Raw genomic sequence first — 27,520 nt, 5'->3', positions numbered from 1 at the left:
ATTCACTATACAGTATATTCATTACTTTCCACAATCTTCTCAATGAGAATGTACTATTTGGGGGTATGAAGACAACAACGCTGACTTAAGACTAGTGGTGATTTTCTTCTCTTATAAGGTCCCAGAGGGATCAAAACAGAACCAAATGTGACAAGTCGCAAACACGATTGTCAGTCCCCAGATAATGAAGTCTGGCTACAGCAGCAGGAGCAGATGATGGCAGATGCTCAGAAAATCCTCTTCTCAGATGTGATTCACACAAAAATGTAATTCCAGCTATTGGTTTCATGATTGCCTAAGTAGAGCCCATGTTACTTAGAAACACAGCATCTCAGCAAACACAAAGCTATGAACAAAATCCTGTGCATAGGGAACTTGTTAGTGAAAGCCAGCGAGGAGGAGACCACTTCAGAGCAGGTCACGGTGTCAGACTGTTGTTATAGGAGGGCTGAGGCTACCTGTGGCCTGAGCTGCGGTGCAGGCTTTCAACACTGCTGCAGTAAGTAATGAAACTGGAGAGCAGGGACATTGCTTTCTTAGTTTTCATTTTCTTCTCTTATGATTGGGAATAGATGACTAATAAAACAGTTTAGCTCCTCTTTTCTTACACATACGGTATTTAAGCAAGATTCACTGCTATTAGTAAAATTAAAACCTGCTTCTAAAGTTTAAAATATATTAGTCATTTAAATGTAGACACACTTAGAATAAATAAATCATATTTACATATGTCCATAAAATTAGGCATTGGTGTTACTTAAATATCAGTTATGAATAAAACATTTGTAAGATAATTAATATAGATTTGTTAGTCTGAGGGAATATCAAGAGAGTGGCATAATTAGATTAAAACATTAAGTCAGAAGAACGCTGCGGTCAAACAGATCTCTGTTTCTAAGGTGGGGAAGGAGCGTGGAGGAAAGGCCCGACAGCAAGCTTGAAATCACGGCAGTGAATGCACTGCCTGTGGACACACAGTCACTGATGGGCTGTTGTCTGAGTGGTTTTGTCAGGCATGTCAACCGCTGTCTACAGCTGAAACTATAAAACATCATCCTTCATAGGAAAACGCCTTTCAAAAAAATGTATAATCCACAAATATGAGTCCTAGCAGACCCAGGATATATACTACGTAAATTTCTTACAACTCTCTCACTGGCTTAGTTTTATTTCATACCTCCTCAAATACAGTATTCTACCACATACTTTTTCTTTCATACTTTCTTATGGGACCATTTAGAAGAGGAACAGCGCAATGGAGAAGGATGCTTCAAATCTGTGATCAAGCAAAGCTGATGGGCTAACGTCACTCTATGCAGTGAGAGCAAAATACTGCTAGCCCAGTATCTGAGGATGGGATTGGAGAAGCCCGTGAGCTAACAGCAGGGGAGGAAGACCTCAATGAGGCCCACACTCTTGCACAGGGAAGAATGATAACCACAGCAGTTGTGCAGGTCAAAACCATCTCTGGTTCCTTTTCACATGTATCCTATCCCTTCCCATTCACACACAAAATTAATCTGGAGGATTAATTAGGGGGAACAGATGTTACAACAGGAACATCTATAAGATGGCAGTTCAGGGCAAAGCTTTCATAGATTCTGTATCATAGTTGTGAGATTAAATAATTCATTCCATATCTCTCACTATAATTTACATTAGAGGAAATAACACTAATATACTCTACATTAAGCATATGGGTTCATAAAAATGCCTTGTCAGTGCCAAGAACATTTGTTTGTAAGGATGTGCCACTTTATTGATGTCACCATGCTCACGCAATGTGCTCAGTTCTGAGGTTTTTTCTATTAGTGTCGATAGCATCAGAGAACATTGAGGCCAGGCTCAACTCTCTACACTACCTCCAAATATTTCAATACTTCAGGTTTTTAAATTTCTAGAAGTCACCGCAGCTCTTTTACATACTCTGGAAAACTCGGTGGCATGAAACTGTCGCCCAAGCCTCACTCTTTCCTCACGGCCTTTCAGGGCAGCAGGTACTCCTACATACTCTGCTGTGTTTACAACATCACCCATCAATTCAAGAGGCAAATTCTACCTACAATCCTTTGATATGGAACAGTCCCATCAAAGGATAAAAGTTAACCCCCTTAAACCTAAATGCTGGCCTCTAACAGGGTTGTAAATCTGGGGGTGGAGAGGAATAGGAGATAAGTAAAGACCCAGGAACCGGCAATTCTTGCCTTTCCTGCAACAGAGATCCCTGTGGTCTCATAAATGTCAGTAAAAGACATGGAGGGATTGGAAAGTAATCAAGTATCTGTGCACAAAGGAAGCCTCAGCAGCAGCTCCCCGCTTCTGCACCAGCTTCAGTGAGATACCTGAGGCTCATGACATAAAAATACATTACTGCCAATAAAATCTCTTCAGACTGACCATCTGTGCCGTGAGGATGTTCCAACTGAGACCGGCTGTAGCAGAAATGGGCCAGACAGTGCTGACAGAGTGTTGCTCCCTCCCTCCCTCCCCTGTGCATACAACTCACAGAAATCCTGTGAAATGCCATCCTGAAATGTTTTCAAGTTCATTCTCACATACATCAAATAAAGGGGGAAAAAAGTAAAACAAAATCTTAACCTCCTTCAACATAGAACTCTTCCTAGGGAGGTCTATGTTTACAAAAAGCTGTTCTGTTCCCCCTTTGAATTAAAGACTAAAACAAAACAACAAATACAGCAACATAAACTTACTCCGTCTTTTTCCGACATCCCCTTTGGAAGTTGCTGCTTCATTTAGAAGAACCATCCCCATGGTGATAGCAGCATCTACAGTAGTTGTCAAGGAAACCATAGACAGGTGCAAATAAAATCTGCTATTCTTTTTTCCTGGATCTGAATATAATGTTCCGGAATGGTTAAAGGACAAATGTGAACAGGTGAATGCCAATCAATTCTTTGCATATTAAACTTACCAATCTTGGAGTTTGCTTTGACTTTTATGAGACTTTCTTTAACACATATGAATTACAGTTTTTAAAACCAGTTATAAAATTTCATATCTTACATAAAAATACGTGCTACTTTTAGTACAGTGAAATACACTGCTGGCAAGTCTAGAAGAATGTATTCATCAGGAATTCTGTTCGATTCTTCTCATTGTCATAGCATGCCTCTGCACATGTATATAGTTCTAGAATTTTAAAAGTATTACTTATAGATTCTTTAACTGTTTAGAGAAATACCTAGCTCAGGTACCAAGGACAAGACTTATACAATCAAGCCAGAATATTATGATACAATTTGACCACCTGAAAAAGACCTTGAGTCAATCACCTGACATTTTAAGAATGGAAAACAACTGTGCTGTTGATACTCATACTCACTGTCAACTTGACTAGGTTTAGAATCACCAAATAGCCATAGCCCACACACACTTGTGAGGGTGTTTTCTGAGGTCTTTTGGGCAACAGAAGACCTACTCTGACTGTGAGCAACACCATCCTATGAGCCACGATCCCAAACAGAATAAAAAGAAACGAGGAAGGAAGCTAGCCGAACAGCAGAATTCCCTGCCCCACTTCTGGACTGCAGGTGCAGTGCGGCCATGCCCTCCTCGCCATAAGGGGCTCTATCCCTCCAAAAGTGAGTTAAAATCATCCCCCCTTAAGTTGCTTTCATCGGTTATTTCATCACAGCTACAAGAAAGAGGAGACTCCTCACCTACCTACTGTGTGCTTATAACTGACGATTTACTCAGACATGCTCACAGAAGCCAGGAGCTAAAGTGATGGGATCAATCACCTTCACAAAATAATCTTGTCAGACTATCAAAACACTTTTGATATTATCTACTGCTAAGATTATAGAACTTATCAGTGCTGGAAACATAGTATATACCTGTTCAAACGACTAACGAATTGTAAAAAGTTAGAGAAAAATAAAAAGAATTCTGGTTCAGGATGTCATCCATCTCCTTGACTATGACTTCCTTGTCTTCCTTTCTCTTGTGATGTAGAGGAAATAGCCAGTTATACTATTTGTGTCTGAGTTTGTGCCAGACCTCATTACCCAGTGTCTGGATGTAATATTCAACTCTTCAAGTTATTTTTTATGTTTTTCACTGAACTCTCCATGTAAATGATTTTCAAACTATTCTAATTACTATAGCACTGAAACCTTTTCTGGAAAAATAAACTAGGAAGCAAATCTTTGTTAGAGGCTGAACATGACCAGAGTTGCATACCCAGTCCTGTGTGGTGCTGTCTGTCCATCCTACACAGTCAGACAGTGCATGCTCCCACTAAGCTTTCAAGGGAGCCTTAGCACAGAGGAGTGAGTCCACGGGAGCTTGAAGGTCAGTGGAGTCCTGGCTGTTGGTCACATGGCTCTGATGTTCTTATGACAACTGTCCTGGGAGTTAACGTGAGAGTAAATACACAGACTGCAACAATTCATTATTTCTAAAATGTTTTGGACAATCTGCCTGTATGAATTCCTCACAGTCTGCTATCACAGAGTGCTAATAACACATAATGGAAAAATGAATTAAAACGTGTCATTTTTGTTCAGAGACGAAACTACTAGTACTCAGCTCTACCTTTTGTTGTAATTACATTAAAAATACTCTTGTGACAAATGAGTATGACTGATGTTGATCTTTAAGGGAGTTTTACTTCAATTTTAATTTTTTCATAATACTTATACTCATATATAAATTATAACCTAAACATTCATATATACACATTTGATAAGTGATAGTTCATACAGAATTCTGAAGAATTTTAACCAAAATAAAATTTTGCGAATATTAAAAATGTAGTTAAAATTTGTAGTATTCTATAGGTACTAAAACCAAAGCCAATATTCATTTCACAATTATATCTGATAAATAGCTATCTCAAATCTATCAATAAAATTGTGGATAAGGTGGTACAAACTAAATCTTCAGAACTAAAACCATGGCAATTTTAATGAACATAAAGCTATATGTAAAAATAGTTCCAGGGTCAAATGATATATAGACCACACAAATGTCTACTGTGTTTATGAACATGCACACAGACACAGACTGGTAATCATGGTGTAGAGTGTATCTCAGTGGTGCAAGGCCGTGCAGACCTAGCTGAGCAGTGGTGCAAGGCCGTGCAGAACTAGCTGGGCAGTGGTGCAAGGCTGTGCAGACCTAGCTGGGCAGTGGTGCAAGGCCGTGCAGGCCTAGCTGATCAGAAAGACTGTGTCTCAAAGGAAGAGAGCACCAGCACTTGCCTACTATGCACAAGCCTTTGGTTCATTCTTCAGTGAGAGAAAAAAAAACACAGTATGTTAATTTGATGAGTTTTCATTTTATTTTTACTGAGCTTTCCACTGTTGAACACTGAACTGCACATCTCATCTGAAATGCTTTCGAATTTCTTGCAAATTTAAAATATCCTGATAGAAGGTTCTAAGATTATTTTGTAACAGTATAAAATATTTTATTGCTTTCTCTTACTTAAGGCACTGGGGCTGTTCCACCACCATACTTGCTCTTACAAATCCTGCTGCAAAGAATTATCTCCATACAGGCCTCTTTGCATGTGTGCACAGACCTCCTGCACCCAGCTGCAGTGCATTTGAGGCTAGGTATGTGTACCTTCCAACTTGTTAGTTATAATGATCCTGTTCCGGAGTAAGGTTGAGCCTGCACTGTCCTTACCTTGCATGGAGGACTGCTGCACTGCTAATCTCAGCAAGCTGCTAAGGAAGAAGCATTATGACACTTGAGTCTGGGCCTCTGGGCTATGCTGATTGTTTCTGTCGTTTTTCTTCTGCCCATTTAAAGTGTCTGTAAAATTCCAATTAGGTATGTCTCCACTGTTTTTCTGAATGCTAGTTGAATAATGTATTATAACCGATTCTTCTAATTTATGTCTAGCATTTATTTCATCATGCAGAAGTTTCTAGTTTTAATGTGAACAAATTAATGTTGTGCTTGTTTTCTTGCTCATGAAATGAGTTTCTATCTCTAGGTCTTCCAATAGTCCCTGATCTTTTCTTATCAGAACTTTAAAAGCTAAGACACACCATTGTAGGTCTTGTCCATCTCATTTTGAGGAGAGTCACAGGGGCTCTCAATGAGCACAAGGTCACATATGACTGAGACCTCAGCCCACTGCTACTAAATCATTCTCTTCCCTCGTTTACCCTATTCTGGTCCTGTGCAGTGACGTCAAGTCAGATTAGCCCCTGCCTTGAGATCGATGAACATATTATTATTCCTACCACCTGCAATGCTGTGAATGTTGCTTGTGACCCCTTCCCTCGGTCTCACCAGGCTTCTCTGTTCTTATTACCCGACCAAATTCTATTGATTAGTTTGTTCTTCGACAACTCCACACATTGTTTACTCTCACCCCACTCTCTCTTATTCCTTACATAGCTCCTATATGCACATCTTTCTGGTTTGTTTTATAACCCACTGGATCATTTATGTGACCACAGGTTTGGAACCCAGTGGGGACACAAATGAAGAAAATAACAGTCTCTCTCCAAAAATCCATCAGTAGCAAACAGTTCACCAGGAGGGGAGGACCTTATGATCCCTCCCAATCCATAACTGACTCCACCTTACTTCTTAACAAAACACATGTTTCTGGGCACCATTCAAAGCATTTCTCTGGGCATCACAACACATGTTTCCTGGCTGACATCCTCCTCTGACTTTGAATAAAGTCTTTTTCTCTCCTCACATTGAATTTGTTTCAATTTGCCTTTAGGTTAACAAAATAAAAATATTTAGGGATAACTTGTAATGTTGGGATACTAAAAACATAGAGTCAGCTACAATATACAATACATTTACATGTGGAAGACTAAGTAGTCATATAATAAAGTGACAGACGTTATTACTACTAAAGCAAGACAATTTTGTCATGCTAAATGAAAATAAAATATTGATGAACACATAATTTCACGTCTTTCCATAGAGATTCAGAGAAATGATGAGGAAGAGAAAGAATTTTTTAAAAAGCTAATTATATCTATTCTTGGGGTAGCAGAACTGTAGATCTTTGTTTTCTTGACTGACTACAGGTTTTCTGTATGGTATAAGATATAAAGATGTAAATAATATTGGCTATGCATCCTGCATAATCTCTGTTGCTACCACTCATCTATCTGTTGTAATACAAAAAATGGTCATAAAAGTGTGTCTGCGTTCCAATGCAGCTGTATTAAAGGACTAACAGGCAAGGTAGATTTTGGTGTGAAACCCAATCAATTTTATACAATAGGAATTTAGGACCACTCTTTTTAATTGAATTTCAAGTGTATGCCTTAGTAAATCCTTGTGCATTCAACCCCAAAGAGAGGTTAACCTGGAGGGATGACTATTTCAGGCTTTGTAAAACCCAAAGGTAAACTATAGTGTCAGCAGTCAGGGCAGCAAAGAGGCACAACTGCCTTCTTGAGTTTCTTGTGAAGGCTAATCTGGGCTTTTAATAGAACACAGCAGCCAGACTAAAAGTTTCTGGTTATAATGAAGACATATGGATTTAAGAACAGCAGGTACAGGACACCAAGCTATGATGTCCTCTCTACCAGAACAGTTCATAAAGAATACGGTAGCTCTCACCCTTTTATCAGACAAACTTCTCTATCTGCAGGTGGAGACAATTATAGAAAACAATTCCTACACAAAACCACAGCTCTCATCTTAAAGGGAATTAAAGACAGTTTATTATGGAAACATTTTGGGTGACCATGGTCTAGGAACACAGATTTAGGTTATCCTAAATTCGCTGTTCCAATGTGGAAGAAGTTTCATGGTTTTATACAACAAAGACAGTCATACCAAGATAACTTAAAAGCAAACACTGGGTACATCAGACTGACACAGTAAGCCAGAGGATTAGAACTAGTCTAAGATCAGGTAATTAGCTCTGGGCATGCAGTATTCCAATCTCTCCAGAACACCGAAGTTCCAGTCCACAGATCATAGCTTCTTTCCAGGATTTCCCACCCAATCGCAGCTGGTCAAATGCAGAGAGCAGCTGAGGGGGGGTGATCAGCCCCAGTAGACACATCTACCACAGAACTACTGCACCAAGGCTCAAAGAGTATCATAGAAGAAATGGTGGAAACACTGTTAAAAGCTGGAGCACCAGGACGGCTGCTGAGATTGTGTCTCCTAGAAATGACAGGGAAGCTACACCCATGACGCCTCAACAACATGACAGCCAAAAATGGCTTGAAGAAGTATACCAACAGACACACTAACATGGAAGGAGGAGATCTCACAGTCCCCAGCCCTAGACAAAGAACATCAGTTAACTGAGGACACTGTAGAGTGGGAGAATTCGTTGTCCTCAGGAGGAAGCTGCGAACTGTGTTATCTGATACGAAGAAACACTAAAAGGACACACACACACACACACACACACACACACACACACACACACACACACACACACACAGTGAGAACTTTCACGCCCCCACCTGCTGTCTGTAGAAATTCTTTTAATACCCCAAAACACAACGGAAATTGGTTCAGCTTCTCCAGGCTGGGCGTTGCTTGCTCTTGCTGCTGTATCACATGGACTGACTGCAGCACACGTCCCACTGCATTGTAGTGGGAGACACTGAAGCTGGCAGACAGTGAGCACTGTTAGTTCTATCACTCCATGAAGATGGAACTGAGCAACACTGAAAGAATTTTTCTGGGAGCTATATAAAGCATATGTCAGTTATTCTGGGTGTTTCAGACACACACCCTATAAAGTGTCCCCATGCCATTTATTACTTCTCATATAATTTCCCCCAAAACACGACAGAGCACTGCTCCCCCTCTCCTTACTCCTGTGTTAACAATGCGCTAGTGAGATGAAGAACTGTGCAGTGACGGGACATATAAATCCTTAACGTGTGACCAGTAGATTCATTCTACTTTCTCTTGGGCATTTAACCAAACTTTCTATAAAGAAACCTTTCTTAATGATGTGTTTTATATTAAAAAGAAACTCATAAAATTATTGTAAAATACTGTAAGACAAAATCAGTAGACTATTATTGGTAGAAATTAACATAAGAAAAATTTCAAAATGGCTCTTAAACTTTACTATTAACAAGTATAAGCTAAATTTAAAATAGTAGCCCTCCCTTTAAAGTTTTCTCTGAAGTAGGAATACACAGGATTAAGAAAGAAAGAATTGCCACAAGAATAAAGGGAATGGGGACTTTTTAATTGATTTATGTACTATTGAAAAAATATATATAGAAGACTTCATACTATTTACGAAATGTCTTTCTGTCTTAAATCTCAGTTTGATACCAATGAACCAGGAAATGAAACCCCGGAGAACTCCTAGGTACTGAGAAGGAAGATTTCCCACTAGCTTCTCACTGCTAGCTATTCCTCGCAGTCAACAGACTTGCTTATATGAAAGCATGCTGTAAACATGCTGGACCATGGGGTGGGAGGGGAGAAGAAGTAGAAAAAGTCCAATCTGTAAATAAACAACTTACCAGTAACAAATACCTAGGATTTCCTTTCATTTGCTCCAAGCTGTATATCTTGTACTTCATGAACATATATAAATAATTAAAATATAAACTCTTAGCTTTTAATGAGGAGTTGGTCACATCAACACATTCACAACTATTTCACTTTTCCACCTAAAGCCACTATGGTAAACAGCAACTTTTTGCCTATAAAATTATAGATTACTAAGCCAATGAAAGCAATAGGCTAAATTTACATGTAATTCAATATATGGATCCAACTGTGTCATCAGCAGATGGGAAACCGTGACACAAACAGATGCAGAAGATGGTCACCATGGCTTGGTGAATTTCAGAAGCACACGGTTTCAGTGCCCCAGAATAATAAGCTAAACATTTAAAAACTCTTTAAATCTCATCTCAAAGCTCAGGTCGATGAAGAGTATCTTTTTTTGAACTACCCTGAAAGTGAACAACTGGAAGAGTTCCATCTCACTATGGAAGACTGGAACTATTTCATCATTTTCCAGTATAGGCTTTATTACTGTAATGATACCAGGGGCTGTATTTTCCAAGTCATCTACACTTTTGTCATTTAGACCAATAAAATGTATCTCAGTGTTCAGTTTGTGACTGGTCAAATTCCAAGTGGAAAAAAAAATGGAGATTAAACTAGTGGGTTTTTTAATCCTATGCTTTATGTGTGCTATATCTAGTCCACACAGAAGACAGTAATATATTTCTGTCCTACTGTATATACCAGATACACAGTTCATTCTTCTATTAAGCTCCCATTAGAGGAAAATTATTTAAACACACACACAGATGACATAAATACAGAGACACACAAAGACATATACAACACCTACGCAGAGATAATCAATGCTTTGAAACTTAATAGCCAGTAAATTAATAATAAATTAATATAATTATATAATCATATTTATAATCTGTAAATGATTATAATTATATAATTATATTTATAATCTGTAAATGATTCAGCATAACAGAAAATATAGTGCAACAGGAAGAAACTGCATGAGAATTAGAAAACTTAGTTGTAAAGTTAATGTATTTTAAAAGTCTAGGTATTTACTGCCATAAAACAGCAATCTGTTAGCATGCATCTCTTCTTTACCTGCTTCAAAACCTCATACTTCAAAGGATACTCAGTACCAGGATGATGTGTGACTCTGCCACAAACTGAGCCTGGCTGCTCCCATGAATGTAGCTCTGTAAATGAAGAAAATAAGCAAAGAGTCACAAATGGGGAGAAAAAAGGGATTCACAGTTCTGTCAGCCGTGTAAGCCATACAGTCATCTACCAAGTTTCTACTTATAATTCTTATGAATAAGTCTGAGCTAAATGTGAATAGATTGAAGTTTTGATGACATTGCTACAACTGTAGAACACAACTTGGTAGTGAGTCATCCCACATGTATGAACTTTACTCCTTAAACCGTCACCACATACACAAGCACATAAGCAATGGCTACGGGAGTCCTTGTAAAAACACCGGGCAGAGTAAGGTAAAGATCAAGCAAGCAAGTTTTCAACTTCTTATTGCTTAAATATTGGCCGGCAATGTCCAGCCACTCTTGGCCACATCCCCAACATCTGGAATGAGGAGTGAGCCTTGGAAAGGCACACAGGCCACTTACCCTGAAGCACTCTCTATGACCCCTTATGAAGGTCGGTAGTTTTTGAAGATGTTTTATTACTTTTAACGTTTTTAGTTAGCAAACAACACAATAGATTTTATTCTGACCATCTCATGCACATGCTGTTGCACTGTTCTTACAAGCCATTCCAAATGCCCTGCTCTGTTCTCTTCACCCCATATGAGTAGTGCTACCAAACAGTTAGTTTCCTTTTCTGGGTAATTGCTTTAAATAACAGTCCTTGTATACGTTTCTCATGTTAAAAAACAAAAACACAGCACCTTGTAATACAAATAAGAGTCCTAATTTTTTTCTATTACATATAGTACATAACTGTATTATTTGAGTTTCAAAAGGTCCCGCAATTTCTTTTGTTCAATTTTGTCTTATGACAATAAACAAAATTGTCTGTGTTTTAATGATAAGCGCACTTAACTAGGACCAGATTATTCCTTCCTGGTGGTATCCTTGGATAAGTTAAAAAATAAAGTCAGTATTTTCTCATCAATAAAATATAGAACTCTACTACGTACCTCCTAAGGTCTTTTTGAAGTCTAAATTTTTGTCATCACTATTGCTTTTGGTACTTTATTAGAAAATTTCCAGTTCTTTTTAAAAATTATTATTTATGTATGTGTATGTGTGCACATGCACAGTGTGTGTGTGTGTGTGTGTGTGTGTGTATGCGTGTGTACACATGTCAGGGAATGCTTGTGCAAGTCAGAGAACAACTCTATGAAGCCAGGGCTTTCTTTCCACCTTAGAGTCCAGGATGCAGACTTAGATCCACAGGCATGCTCTGCAAAAGCTCTTATTGCTGAGCCATCATCCTATTCTAATTCTTCTTTCATACATTGCACCCCAACTTCAGTTTCCCCTACCTCCAGTCCTCCTAGGTGCCCCATTTCCCTCCCCCTCAGACACACACCCTCTTGTTTCCCTTGAGAAAAGAGCAGTATTTCCTATCTAAATCCTTCATTTCTACCTCACATTCTAAGCAAGTCACAGCAGAGCCGCCTCATGGACAGATGGGTTTGTAAGCACAGCCACACTAAAGTCCAGATATGAGTCTTCTAAATGCTCTCATGGGATGATGTCTAAACCCTGCTATTCATATTCTCTCCCCACTTTATTTAATATTCTTCCATGAAAACTACTATGACTTTAACAAAGATAATCTAACAGCTAATCAAATAGGATTCATCCTCTCTGATACATGACAAAATACATGCATTATGACTAACTCATGGTAAAATTATTTTTTAGAAAAAGCCAAGCAAATAAAATACTATAAATTATAGTTGACATCAATTCTAGGTAAAGAGTCAAAGAACCCACAAAGAGTAAGATTTTATTCTTTTATTAATTTAATCATAAAGATAACAATTATACCCATAATAGTATAGTAATAGCTATAATTGATGGACTACTCATTCTGTCCAAGGCACTTAAAAGTTCTACCTGAAGCATGCAGGAATCTTAACAGCCCTATAATATATGGTGGTTTATTAAAGTCATTTTATAGATGAGATGTGAAAAAATCTCCAGATTTTCAGAAGCTTTGGGAATTGAACTTTGGTCTCTGTGATTCAAAATTTGGGCTTTTATTCTACTATAGTACATTGTCATTTGCTGAATGTATGAGAAGATTATATAATTTCCTACTTTAATCTTTTTTTTTTTTCGAGACAGGGTTTCTCTGTAGCTTTGGAGCCTGGCCTGGAACTCCCTTTGTAGACCAGGCTGGCCTCGAACTCACAGAGATCCGCCTACCTCTGCCTCCCTAGTGCTGGGATTAAAGGTGTGCACCACCACCGCCCAGCCCTACTTTAATCTTTTAACAACCAAATAAAATAGTTATTACCTGTCATCTCCCTATGATAAAATAGAACCTAGAAATTTAATTCTTTGTTCAACATTGTATAACTAGTAATTATCTCAGTAATATCAATAAAGATTTTTTTAATTAATCCTTACTTGGCAATCAGATAAGCAATTGTTGAAACTTAAAGGAATTAAAACCAGTATTTCTATAACTGCCTAAAATAACTGACTATATCGATTTACGATAGTAAGCCCAAACCTACAGAACAGTTTCAAGGCACCATGTGTATTCTAAAATACAATCAGGAGAAATTCAGGCTTTTCTTCTGCTTGTTCTGAGGAAGAGAATCTTCTCTAATAAAGCTTCTGTTGGGGTCACTGAGGAGAAACGACCATTTCACATAGCCCTCCTGGGACCACCCCATTGGATCGTCCTATCCTCTTTAGTGACCATCTCCCCTCATTTCTAGGTTGTCACTCTTGAATCCACTTCACTGGAGCCTCTCTCTTGAAGCTCATGGCAGTCCCTGCCTCCCAATACTCAGCTATTTCCAAACTCCCTGGTATCTCCGAAAACCACAGGTCCGGGCCTCTTCTGTATTCCCAAGGCACTCTCCCCCAAACATAGTACTTCAGTGATTGAATCTGTACGCACGGCTCTCACATTTGCTTTTAGGCTCACAAGACATCTATTCCACTTCCACCAATTGTCATTAACAGATCCCACCTAGAGATCTGAAACTTAAAAAAGGGCTAAATAGAAACTTTTGATACACCTTCTTTTCTACTCCAGAATTTGCTGTTTCTCTCATTTCAGGGAACAGCAACTTGATTTATCTAATTGTTAAGGCTAAAACTTTGAAGACATCCTTGCGTCCCCCGATATATCCAACCATTCAGAAAATCTGGGTTCTACTTTTAAAGTCCTTCCCAATTCAGAATTCGTCAGCACCTACAGACCTGGCAAAGGTGCCTAAGGAGAAAGCCGAAGACTTCCTGTCAATCAGGCCATCGTCACCTTTTGCTGAGCTTGCTGCAAAGACTTCTTCATTTTTGTGCCTCTGCCCTATCAGTCTGTTTGTCAGTCAGATTAATCCTGTTTAAAGCACACCAGATCCTATCATTACCTTGCTCAGCTTTGATGCATTCCAAAATGTGTGCAGCAAATCTTACCACAGAATGCACTATTTCCAGTCACAACACCAGAGACTTGTGTACTTAACGCCAATTTGTATGTACAACCGCAGTTCAGAGAGAGAGAGAGAGAGAGAGAGAGAGAGAGAGAGAGAGAGAGAGAGCCAATACCCAATAGACTTCTGTATTTTTTCTGACAACACTTCAAAGATGTCAGTTCTAGTCAGATTGATGTGGAAAAATAGGTTGTCTTCTGATATTTAAAATCTTTGAAATTCACTTTGGTTCTTTGAGATTTTCTACCAGGAGGGCCACAGCACTGCTGACTGACCCCACAGCCTATGTGAAATGAAAGATGTTTTTCTTTATGTAATAGAATTAAGTTCATAATGTGCTTCACTTTGCTTTGACTGCCCAAACCAACGAACCAACCAACCACTATGAACTGGGGAAGCCACATGGATTGGAGAACTAGTATGTAAGGAGCAATTATCTTGCCTTGGTTTCAAGATAGCCACCTCCCCACTCTATGCTCACAAGAACTCCTTGGTAAACTGCCAGTTGCTTGGTAAGCTGTCAGTTGTAGGGGGTGGTCTCCTCTCTGCTCACAGAGCCACCAAACCTGGAAGATAAAGGTCCTCTCTTTACGACCTTCTCACTTCTATCCTGCAAACATGACTCTAAATCTTGTCAATTAAGTGTTGTTCATATGTCAAGACATAAACCCATGTGAAGGGTGAAATTTAGAGCCCAGCATCTGCTGGTTCCATTCCAGGACACCACTCCTAACAATCATCCAGGAGAGATGTACAATAACAAGCTGCTTTGGTCTTCAAATTATTTGGTATGCTAAGTTATTCAGAATATATAAATTAATAATATTTCTTTTTCAGATTCTCAGAATACTAGAGGTCAACAATGAATACTTTGGTTTTTGTAAAGACTGGACAGATAAATGATTGTTCTTAATTTTAGTCCTATTAAAGACTCTAACGGTAGCCTAAGAGTGTCCCACTGTGTCTAACTATAATCCTGCCTAAGGCAGAACAACTGAGCCTTTATGAAAAGCATGTAAACATGAAGCAAATGTGAAAGAAGAAAGGAAGAAAGATAGGAAGGTATGCAAGCAGGCAGGGTCGAGGAGACATTCTGGGTCAAGAAGATCACTATGCAAAATAAGTGGAAATCCCTCACTGGAATTTTAATAAAAGGTTCCTTTATCTTGTATAGCTTCATATTTCCAGTTCTGTCCTTGGAGCCGTCTTTGTATCCCTCATGTTACATCAACTTCTCTAGGCAGGATTAATTTTTAGTAGGCAGCTACACTGCAGAGCAGATGAGCTATAGATAATAAAATGGCTAGGTCAAGTCCTTCTGGGTTTGTTTAAAAGAAGAGGTACAAATAGGTATTATCTACCTTCAGTATTTGATTTCCCTAGAGGTTGTTCATACCCTGTGCTTTACCTTCTGTGCATTTCATTAAATAATTGGTGCAAACTGAAAGAGAGATAAAATATAAAATCAAAGTTCATGAAAACCATGATAAATTTCAATCATTTGTAACTGTCAACTGTCAAGAATAGTCTCAAATCTATTGTTACCTAAAAGATTAGAGACATTTTTTTATTATTTTTACATGCTACATGACCAGAGCAGTTAACCTGGCTCAGGCATACTCTCAAAGGGTTCCTTAATTGTAACATTTCCCTTGATGACTAAAAAGGCAAGTATTTCTCAAAAGAAGTCTCAAGTTGTGTGTGCATGAAATTGACCTAAGATACTTTCTTAAAAAAACAAAAACAAAAACAAAAAACAAACTATGGGTTTTTATAAAAGGGTAGAACATTTAAAAACAGTAGGTGATGGGACAGAAATAGTAGAAATAGTATTTCATTATGCGGGAAGCTTTCTGGAAAGGGGCAATGTTGTAATCATGTATTTTAGAAAGGTTAGAAGCTCAGAAGAAACATTTCACTACTATGTTCTTTAACACAACGAACAAACTGTCATTGCAAATGTAGAAATTTCCAGTTCATATAGAGTGATGGCTGAATATTGAACCGAATCAATAGTAGGAAACTAAATGACATAAATCAGACAGGTAATACTGTCTTAGGATTTCTACTATGATGATGAAACATCATGATCAGAAAGCAAGTTGGAGAAAAAAGGGCTATTTGGCTTACACTTCCATTTCACTGTGGTTTTTTTTTTTTTTTTTGGGGAATATCCTTTATTTTCCCTGTTTTTTTCTTTTTTGTTGTTGTTTTCCTGTTTATTTTTTTTTTAATTTATTTATTTATTAAGGATTTCTGCCTCCTCCCCGCTACCGCCTCCCATTTCCCTCCCCCTCCCCTGGTCAAGTCCCTCTCCCTCATCAGCTCGAAGAGCAATCAGGGTTCCCTGACCTGTGGGAAGTCCAAGGACCACCCACCTCCATCTAGGTCTAGTAAGGTGAGCGTCCAAACTGCCTAGGGTCCCCCAAAGCCAGTACGTGCAGTAGGATCAAAAACCCATTGCCATTGGCCTATCTCCATTTATCAGTGAATGAAGTCAGGGGTGATAGTGATACCATCAACAGTTTGGTAGAATTCAAAAATGAAGATTCAGAACAGAATTATTGTACATCCTGCTCTAGTGTCATTTATGTAAAGTTACTTCATAGGTTATGTGCTTGAGGAAAGGGCTACAGAACAATGTGATACTTGATTTTTGGAAAGAATTACCTAAAAGAGAGACACATTTAAAAACACACCGGGAATCGGTATATGTGTCCTCCTTCACCTGCCTTCTGTCAGCAATAGGGTGCAGACTGCGCCATGCAGATTTGCTGGGAGCTACTCTGGACACTACTGCAGCTCCCATGAGAAGGTAGAGAGTCATCAGCAGAAATTTCATCAATAAAATTTTAACATGTAATTAGTTAAGTGTATTTTAAAGACAGAGCATGTCCAACTGAACCTGTAAAATTCTGTAACAAACAGTTCAATGGACTATGAATATTGTGCAATGCACTGACTGAAGTGTGTACTCCCAGCAAATTTACCTGTTGGAATTCTTAACTCCAACAACCTAAAATATGACTAAGTGGAAAAAAGGCATTTAAAGAATTTAATTATAATTAAATTGTTATGTCGTTCCCTAATTCAACAAGGGGAAGCATCCTTGTACAAAGAGATGATGGCAGGCAGATAGAGAGAGAGGCTGTAGTGATATTTCATTTGTATTTTAATATATAGAAAGCTTGCCTAAGACCAAAGAGTAAAACAGTCACACTGGTCAGCCCATATGTACCATGCAGTGCTGGCCAGCATTAGGGAGGAATATAAGACGGGAGGAGACAGGTCTTAGCTCAGTCTCATTCTGAGGATTCGTGGAGGTAGGATCACCATTTCGGTCTGAGGCAGAGGAAAGAGCAAGTGGCTGGCTGTTTTGCTTTTCTGATCTTCAGGGTGAACCCTAATATCTGTCTCTGGGTTTTTATTATTTGTGCTGCATCTATAACCTCAGTGAAGGGAAGCAGAATCTTGCTTACTGACACTTACTGACTCACTTACTGACATTAGACCTCAAGATTCCAGCTTTTGTTCAAAAGAATTTATGTTGCTGAAACACCAGCAAGTGTTCCTTTGTTACTTTAATCCAAAGTATACTAATACAGGTTCAGCTGGCAAAAATCTAGTATTTCTTTTCTAGAAGTATATTAATTGATGACACTAATGAATAAAATTATTTTGCTGGCTTCCAGGAGAGTAATGTTAATGTTCGACTTTCCCTTTAAAAGCACTCATATTGACTACTCCTGGAAGTATGTATAGGTGAACACACACACACACACACACACACACACACACACACACACACACACACATACAAACCTGAAATAGGCAAAGAAAACTGATAGAATGAAAGAACAAAGTGTCACTTTTTACTACTTACGGTTTATGTTGTTGTTTTAAACTTCTACATAACACACACACACATACACAAACACCATAAAACGATTATTTGGGGATCAATTTCATTTTCTGTCAGTGCTGGTCATAGACCCCACTTTGTGCATGCCACAAAAACTCCTATTGAACTATATCCTCAACCCAACATACTCTGTCAGAAAGATATATATTCTTACTATCAACAGTGACAATATTATGACATAATATGAATTGTCTACAAATGCACACAAATTACTTTTTATAAATTATGGAAAAGTATCAATCAAAATGACTTAACATGAAAATGCCCAAGTATCAACTTGATGGTACTTTACAGGCTCCTAGAGAAAATAAAACCAAATAAATTGATCTTAAGTGAAAAATGGGAAGATGGACAGAAGTTTGTTAAGTGCAGTAACAAACTTCAAGAACAAACACGAATGAACTGAAATCATTACTTTCTCTAATATTTTACTAAAGACAGAAAAGAACACAACAGAGCTTAACAGGATGCAGGATGAGCAGGAAGGGAGGGTGAAATAGGGGGCAGAGGCTTTGGGGAAAGAATCTTAAGATTCAGTTAGTATCCATCTGAGAATGTTTTAGAAAAAGAAGAGGACAATAAGAGAAATGTAAAAATCAGGTCAGGGCTGAAGATGGGAAGAGACTAACAGCAAATAGGACCGCACTAGAGAGCTCTACCTTTCAAGTGTATGTCCTGCTTTGGAGAGTTAGAGGATCTGATGAGTGTCAGGAGGCTTCCAAATGGGTAGTGGAAGACAGGCACAGAAATTAAGGGGAAAATGTTAACACAGAGACAGCATGCTAAAAGTATAAACCTACAGATCTCAAACAAAGGGTAAGATCTGTTTAAGTGAGGACATTAGAACTTATTAGAAATCTTTACTACTCTTTAAGAACCCTGGATTATATTTTTCAAATAAGTTATTAGGTGATTCATTTAGATAGTACACAGCTCAATCACACTTTCTAATGTGAGTACAAATGATATAACATATATTCAATCCTAAGCAATACAAAGAAACCCCAAATCTACTTTTTTCTCTAGAAAGGGCTGAACAATTTTCACATAACATTAAATGGAATTCATATATCATCTGTTGGCTGCTGCCATGTTTTTCTTAAAGTTCATAAAATTAGCTTCTCATTTCTTTTTTCTTTCAGTTCCCTAAACATTTCAAAACATGACTATAGTAAACTGTGAAAAGAGAAGTATACTTTTTACTATATTTTCATAGTAGAATCACTTCAATCCCTACTGAAATTTTTCAAATGAAAAACTCCCTCAAAATATAGGTAAATGTCTGTAAGCAGCATTATATTTATTGATATACACCAAGGGAAATTATATAGTTCACGTAAGGATACATTTTATTTTCCAGACAGGCTGTCCTGTCTTTAGGAATGTCTATTCTGTTACCTTGCCTGGAGAATAGGTTAAATAACTGCCCCAAATTCATCGATATGCAATAACTTGCAATACGATTTGATTTGGAAGCAGGTGTAGGTGATGGTCAAGTATCCTAGTCAGGGACAGCAAAGGACACAGTGAAACAAAGAACTGGTATGCTGATGGAGGCAGAGATTGCGGTGGTGTACCAGCAAGTCAAAGAATGCCAAGAACTTCAGACAGCTATCAGAAAATAGGGAAAGTACTGGTAATTTCCCCCAGAACCTCCAGGAGAAGCCAAGTTTGCCATTTGGATGTCTGCTTTCCTGACCTCTAAGCATTACACTACCCAGTGTATGGACAGCTTTAGAAAGTCAATACACATCATTATCCACTTGCAAAATCTCTATAGAAACTTAAGGGCCTGGGCTCTCGCATTTCTGTCTTCACGTTCTGTACTTAAATGTAGAAAGCTGCTTTTCCAGTTCTGCTACCTCAGAAGGTATCTTATCATAGCTTTCCAGTCTAACACTGTGAGTGTATCATCCTTTCATGCCCAGTATTGAGAGGGGTTGGTATAATTGATGTTTAGCTATTACTTTCAGAAGTTAAAAAAATAGAATTAAATATGACAATCTACACATCTTAGAAATTCTTACATAAATTCAGTTGATGAAAAGAATATTTGAAATGATCATTGAAGGACTGAAGAAACCAAAGCCCAACAACTTGAAACCAACAGCTGCATTTTCAACATATATTTACAAAGCTGACTGATAATGTCTCAGGATGATTATTTTCCAAATACCTGTAATTTATATTTAACTATCATTTCATTACTTTAACAGGTATTAGGAAAGTCACTGAATCTCAAAAATAAGAATAACATCCAAAATTAGGCTATCTAAACATACTTTAGTATACTATTAAATAACAGCATTAGGCTTTTGGATGTAATATACTTAAAACCACAACAAACTAAGTATTTGAGAATTGAAGTATATAGACAACACCCTGAAAAGACATATCTTAACTGTTTTTATGTTGTTCTGTGGGCATGAATCAATGCCTAAGCTTCCACATACCTTCATTTCAAAATTTAAATTGCATAAACTAGAAAACAATGTTCAGTTGAACAGAGGGTGTCTCAGTACTTTAGTTTCCAATAACACTAAAACTGTCATAAACAGGTCCTATTCTTGTGCTTTTAAGAGTACAGTGTAGCTGTATTTCATCCACACAATGGAAGTTATGCAATATTTACTATTGTATTCATATTTTATATTATAACCTTCATTTCAACATCAGCAATAAAAATTGTCTATTCTCTTTAAACAAAGATAACATAGTCTAACTTTTCCTATGTTATTTATTTTTTTTTTTTGTGGTTTTTCGAGACAGGGTTTCTCTGTGGTTTTGGAGCCTCTCCTGGAACCCTATGTTATAATTTGAAGTGCCTGTACTGACAGCTGAAACTATTTTCCATTATCTGCTTGAAGGAGAACACAGTCATCAAGAACAATTAGGAAGGGCTGGAGAGTTGTCTCAGTGGGAAAGAGAATTTGTTGTCCGCGAAGAGGGGAACATTTGATTCCTAGCAGCTACATGGTGGCTTACAACTGCCTACAACTCCAGTTTCAGGGGATTCGAAGGCCTCTTTTGACCTCTGTGGGCATCAGGCATGTACGTGGTGCACACACATACATGTATGCCAAATACTCATCCACACAAAATATGAAAATCTTGAGGATTTTTTTAAAAATAAAGCTTAAAGGTCATTTTCTTTAGTAGCTAATTTAGAACCAGAAGTTCAGACTCTAAGAAGATGTTAAATTATTTAAGAATTTTTTGTGTCATTTCTTGAGAACAGCACTTCAAAGCATGGTACTTTTCCTAAGAAATAAGATTTTCTTTTGCATGCATAACTGACTTACTATTAAAATGAGAACAATACTACTAGGCTAGAAGATGAAAATAAGCCAATATATCATTTGCATATGCTGTACCTATATGCCTAACAGTCATCTTATGATCAACTGAAAATTCACTGGCGCTCTGATACAAGAGGGGAAATACTCATGTCTGCACTACAACCGGGTGCAGTGAGAGACCCAGACAAGAACTGCAGTAGACTTCATGTTCCAATTTAAGGCATTCACCCATTTATGATATCAGTGAGTTTAGAAACCAGGCATCTGAATCTAAGCTGGTTCACGAGTGCCATTGTGTCCTAACATAGGAAGTGGGGTTTCTAGGCGGATTTCCCTAATAGGAAATAAGATTGAAGAGTATGAAGGAGGTGATCCCAGCAGCAGGAGAAGATTGAAGAGTATGAAGGAGGTGATCCCAGCAGCAGGAGAAGCTCCTCTCACATTAGCTGTTGATGTCCCCTCATGCAGCACCACTGGCATGGAGCAGTGACGGCAGTTGAGGGAAGCAAAGCTTAGTTTCTAACATATTGCAAACAGCTATGCTTGAGAACACTTATATCCAGTCTTCTGAGAAACTTTCTACCAGACCATGTTAGCAACATTCTAGTAAGAATTATTTTAAAGAAATCTGTTAGTTCTAACATTGCCAAAAATAGCTACCTAAAATTTTTCATTGAGTTGATATGAAAGGGATTTATGAAAATTGCATGTATTATTTCTTGATACCCAATTAATTTAGTAGAATACTATATTTCCTATATTCTCCCTATAAATAGCTTCATTATACTGAGATAATAAAATGGTTTCATTAACAATGGTTTAAAATTGCAATAATTACGCTTAGTGTGTACATGTGGAGGGGGTGTACATGCATGTATACAGGTAACATGGCCTATGTTAAGGTAATGGGACAATATGCAGAGCTCCTCCTTCCACCATTTGGGTCCTGAGGATTGAATTTAGGTTGTCAGGCTTTGTCTTGAGTATCACTCCCTTCTGAGCCATCAAGCAGACCCTTTTATAGCAATAACTATGTCTATACAGCATGTACAAGCATAATTTTTAAAGTATGTGATTAAAGAGTATCAATCGCACCATGCAGCTCTATTCAACTTAACAGGTGAAGAGGAAATTCAGGCACACACCTCCTTGAGTCAGCAAAACCACATCTCTACATTCCTTCCCTCTGCACTGGGTGACTGCAACGCCCAGCCCTGTTTTCAGGAGGGCACAGGAAGGAAGCATGTAAATGGGTCCTTTCTAATTGTCTGAGAAGAGATGGATCATGAAGATATAAATATCAGTGGTAATGTAAATAACAGCATGCAACTGAAATAAAGCCACAGGGATTCTAGATAGACCTAGGAAATTATGTAACAAAAGATAGAATAATGACTTGAAAACAAAACAGAAACAAAAGGGTGAAAGGCACCAGGTGTTATAACACAGAAAAAAAAAACTGATTTGAATAAATTGTTTTGTGATCAACATGTTTTGTTAAAGAAATCACTTAATCCTACTAATATCCTGGAGATCTGATATTACAAGTGATTTAAGATTTCCAAACCCAAATCCTATAGCAAAGTTGAATAATATAAGGAAAGGTGTGAGTCTGTAGATACATAGCTCTGTAGGTAAAGACACTACTTTACAGCTGAAGACCTAAGTTCAAAGCTCAAGCACTCTCAGAAGAGTCTATCACATCAGCCAAAGTGATTCAGATTCCAGGGAAATGGGAGGTGGAGACAAGATTCTCAGTAAGTTTGTGGACAGCTGGTCTGGTTTATGAGAAGGGAAGAAACCCTGTCTCAAACAAGGAGGAGTGGCAGAGGTTTGTATCCATATGCTGTCCTCTTGTTCTCATATGCGCATGACCACATCCACATACATGAAGTCAGGAGCACTGAGTGTACACAGACATACATTCACACATTCATTGTGGAATAATCCTTATGCACACTGTAAAGACTTGTCACTTGGACTGGTTTAATAAAAAGCTGATTGGCCAGTAGCCAGGCAGGGATTATAGGTGGGACAACCAAACTAGGAAAATGATGGGAAGAAAGGTAGAGTCAGAGGGGATACCCCCCAGCCAGCTGCTGAGGAAGAGGATGCAGAGAAAAGGAGGTAAGAAACCATGAGAGATGTGGCAAAGCATAGATAAGAAATATGGATGAATTTAATTTAAGAGTTAGCTAGTAACAAGCCTGAGCTACCAGCTAAGCATTTATAACTTATTAAGTCTCCAAGTCAGTTATTTGGAAAGCTGCTGCTGGGTACATAGAAGGAACAGGAAACACTGCCTGAATACAGGGTTGTCCCAAACTATTATTTTCAGCATCACTAATAAAGTACACATACATTAAGAACACTAAAAATTCAAAATCAATAATTCCACTATAACCCCAAATATATGACATTTGTAGAAATTTCCATTTAGTCAAGAAAAAGGTAAATGAGGGTGTAGTTTCTTTTACTTCTCTTTCTAAAACACTACAGACTATACTGAATTAGGCTCAACGAAATCTTTAAAGTTATACCTGTACTAGTATCACCTGTTGTAGTACCCAGGGTGTTTCTTCTACAACCCTGGGTTCACAGAGTTTAGAAGGCACTTCCTTCTCTACTATGAATGTGCCCCACAACTATATGGAGATATAGTAGTCACTTGGGAGAATCTACATGCAGGAACTCGTTTACCATAATGTTGAGGTTCTAGTTAAATAACGGTGGCAAAGTCTCAGGGTTGCCTGTTTTGAAGAACTGTGTTCAGTTTCAGGAGCAGTAGAGGGTTTATTTCTCCCTGACTAAATTAATTACCAAGCACAGGACTCCCTTAGTAGGGCTTACTAAAAGCTACCTATGAATTTGCTGATAGCTTTTTCAAGTATAGTTCTGAAGCCACAAGGTCTTTAATAGATGATTACTTCAGGGGATGGTTTCTGGTTCTAGGGTACAGAAGTCTTCTTGTCCCTTATACACATTTCTCCACTCACTTTCAGACCGTGTACACATGCACACACACGTACACACACACACACACACACACACACACACACACACACACACACACTTTCCAACACAGAGCTTTCTATAGCTGTGCTGACTGTCTCATGAGGAAGGACGTTACCTACCATCTCAATGTCAGAGATGGATCACCATTACTGCTTAACAAGGAAAATTGTATATGTGTTTTGTAAATAAAGTCTGATTTTTGGTAGCATAGAGATTCCTACCATCTATTAAATATATTTTAAAAAAGCTGAAGGATGAATGCCAAAGTAGGCAAGTACAGCAAGTAAACCCTAGGTGGTCATGAGAACACTAACACTGCTGCTCCATAAATAATAGTTCTTCTCTTCTCACAACGGTGCTGTTAGTCTGAAAAAACTCTGACAACCTGAAATCCATCAAAAACCTCCTGAAGTATCACTGAGAACTGAGAACATCTGTGTCAACATGACTGAATAGTTTGTTTAAGGAAATCTTTGCCTGACAAAGATAAGACTATAAGCTAAAGAAATAACAATAGTGGTTGCTTCAGGAAATCTGTACAAATCAATTTAACATGAACAACAGTCCACACACCTGGGTACGTAGCTCACTGCCAGAGCCTTGCCTTACAGTCTCCAGGAAAAACAAACTGGAGTGTCATAATCTTTTCCAAATCCTATCAGCTGCCTGCCTTGGCATGCCCACTTAGACCATATAAGCCCAGTTCCAAAGCTCTGGGAAGATTCCACTTCTCTCTGAAGTGCCACACAGCCCTTCTTCCTCAGTAAGTGCATCCTCAGGTTCATGACGTGCTCCTACATCTGATCTAAGATGTCAACTACTGCCCTCACTCCCAAACACCTGCAAAAGATGTTATACATTTCTTACATTCCTAACTACAGAATAATAAATATTTATGTAATTTCCTATAGAATACACAATTTTATATATAAGAATTTAAACAGGAGTCTAGCTTAAAACTTCTCATAAAAAACAGTATAGTCAAGCAGCAGTATATTTTGTACGTAACATGTGAGCTCTTAGCTCCATGTTCTTTAAGACTCCTGTGTTTATGCCACACAATCGCATTTCTTGCTAGAAACCATATGGTCCTCCAGTTTAATTACTGGTTAATAGATTAAGTTCTAAAATCATGGGTCGCCTTCAGCAATGCTAAAACACTAAGTTTATTAAAAATGCTGCATGACTATAACTAGAAATCCCTGACTTGGAGTCACCCTTCCATGTTGTATTATTTATGACACTCTTGGTTCCTAGAGACCATCTTTGTCCTAGGATTTTCAGGCAACATTTTGTTTTCTTGTAATTATTGAGTATGGACGCGGAAAGTGTAGAGATCTGAGTGCACAATTAGACTGCAGGAACAGATGGGTCCTAGAGAAAGAACAGCACAGTGTGAAACAATCCCACAGAAGGAGAGATGCATTTCTAAAGATGGATAGTTACATTCTGAAAACATAACCTAATATTTACTAAGTATATAAACTGAAATCTAATATATCTACACAACATACAGTTATTCCATATTTGAAAAGTTTCTATTACTGGGAAAATGACTTTTCATTCTTTCAGCGGAAAGGACAATACATAATTTTGCCTAACATTCCTGGCCCCTGACAGAATTTTACAAGGCTTGATGTAGGACACTGCCATTTTATTTAGTGAAGAAAATGTTTCTTTCACAACAACTGTTCCTTTTGCAGAACCGGAAGTGCTTTCGTACCATTCACACTGCAGCTTTGCTGTGTCGTCTACTACACGGCTCACTGTTGCAAACAATGACTTTGCAGACTGCACGTTTCAACGGTGTTTATTTGAAGTATAGATTGATTGATGTGGAAGAAATCAGCATTAGATAGACATTTAAACATGGTATGTCACATATTAATTATAGTTTGACACAAGGCCTCATTTAAGTCTGAACTGAGTATCTGAGCTAAATATCAAGCTTTCCAAATGGATGAAGTTTTAGGACATGCAACAATCATAAACTATGATGGATGATTGATTATGCAGGATCAATAGTTAATGTTTCAAAGGTAGAAACAGTTTTGTAATAATAATCTATAAAGTCTGTGTAGTCAATGTTCTACTAAGTAAACTGTAATATATGTAATGCCATTACTTTTCCAGATTATTCCTAAAAGAATTTTAAAAAATCAATCAAAAAATAAAGCAAAGTTCAAGGAAATTTATGAATGCACAGGTTTTATATCTAGTCTAGTTATTTTGGATGCATCTTTTGGCACATTTTTCACTCAAGAGAAGAATAATTACAGCTTCATGAGAATTACAATGAAGTATTCTGGCATAATGGTCAGGTATTTTTACTTCATTAATGGACATGATTGTGAAATGATATATGCTAAATTAAAGTTATAGCAAGCAAGATAATACCACTCAGAATAATAATATTCTCTCAAGAAAAACAAATAACTTTCACAAAAAGGTTGTATGTGAAACGGGTTAGAAAAAGAAGAGCTCAGGGAATGAAGAAAGGAGGAAAGCCATTATAAAACCACAGCACATAAGGAAAGAAAACATGTTATGTGTTTACTGTGAACAAGAATTAAATTAAATACAATATACTGACTTATTCTTCTTTCTCCATGGATTCTGAATTACTTAGCTATTTGAACATAATGATAATAATGGTTTAATACTGGAAGGAAGAAGGGAGCAAGTGGTGGGATGACGGAAGCGGAGAGAAATCTATTGACACATGAATTTTGTTAAGTATTCTTTAAATGTGAATTTTTCCCAATGCATATCTATTTATTCCCACAGTAGCATTATTTTGAAATTCTAATCATATATAAACCAAGCCTATTTTTGCCTATAGGATAAGCAAATTGTGTTGCTTTTCATAGTTATTTAAATAGAAGGCAGTTAACAAATATTTTTGTTTTGATAACATGTGCAGCATATAATATGAGGTTAAAGTTTACAGAAGTCCTAAGGCATATAAAACACTAAAATTATATTATAGCAAATATTTAAAACTTACTCTAAGTTTTCATTTTGATGTATACAGAAGTAACATAGATAATATGAATACTAAAGTGACTGGTTTTGAATGTTTATTTACTTCAGATTTCATTACTATTATGAAATGTCAAATGGTATTATATTTGGTAGCATTCATAGATTAATGTCAATTAGTGAAATTTA

The 27,520-nt window shown here is 37.7% G+C and overlaps 1 protein-coding gene across 1 annotated transcript in view; it reads right to left on the bottom strand.

Annotated features, from left to right (window-relative positions):
- Window positions 1-27,520, bottom strand: part of Tusc3 (tumor suppressor candidate 3) — a 146,576-nt gene that overhangs the window by 9,537 nt on the left and 109,519 nt on the right. The window contains exons 7-8 of the mRNA XM_005362535.2: window positions 10,607-10,670; window positions 2,712-2,786 (exon numbers count right to left, since the gene is read on the bottom strand). Of these exons, the coding sequence (XP_005362592.1) occupies window positions 2,712-2,786; window positions 10,607-10,670 (139 nt within the window). The remainder of the gene's footprint in view (window positions 1-2,711; window positions 2,787-10,606; window positions 10,671-27,520) is intronic.

This window comes from Microtus ochrogaster, linkage group LG7_11 (assembly GCF_000317375.1).
Source record: "Microtus ochrogaster isolate Prairie Vole_2 linkage group LG7_11, MicOch1.0, whole genome shotgun sequence".
Classification (NCBI taxonomy): Eukaryota; Metazoa; Chordata; class Mammalia; order Rodentia; family Cricetidae; genus Microtus; species Microtus ochrogaster.
The sequence above is the reverse complement of the archived record's forward strand: the minus strand, read 5'-3'. Positions and strand labels throughout refer to the sequence as shown.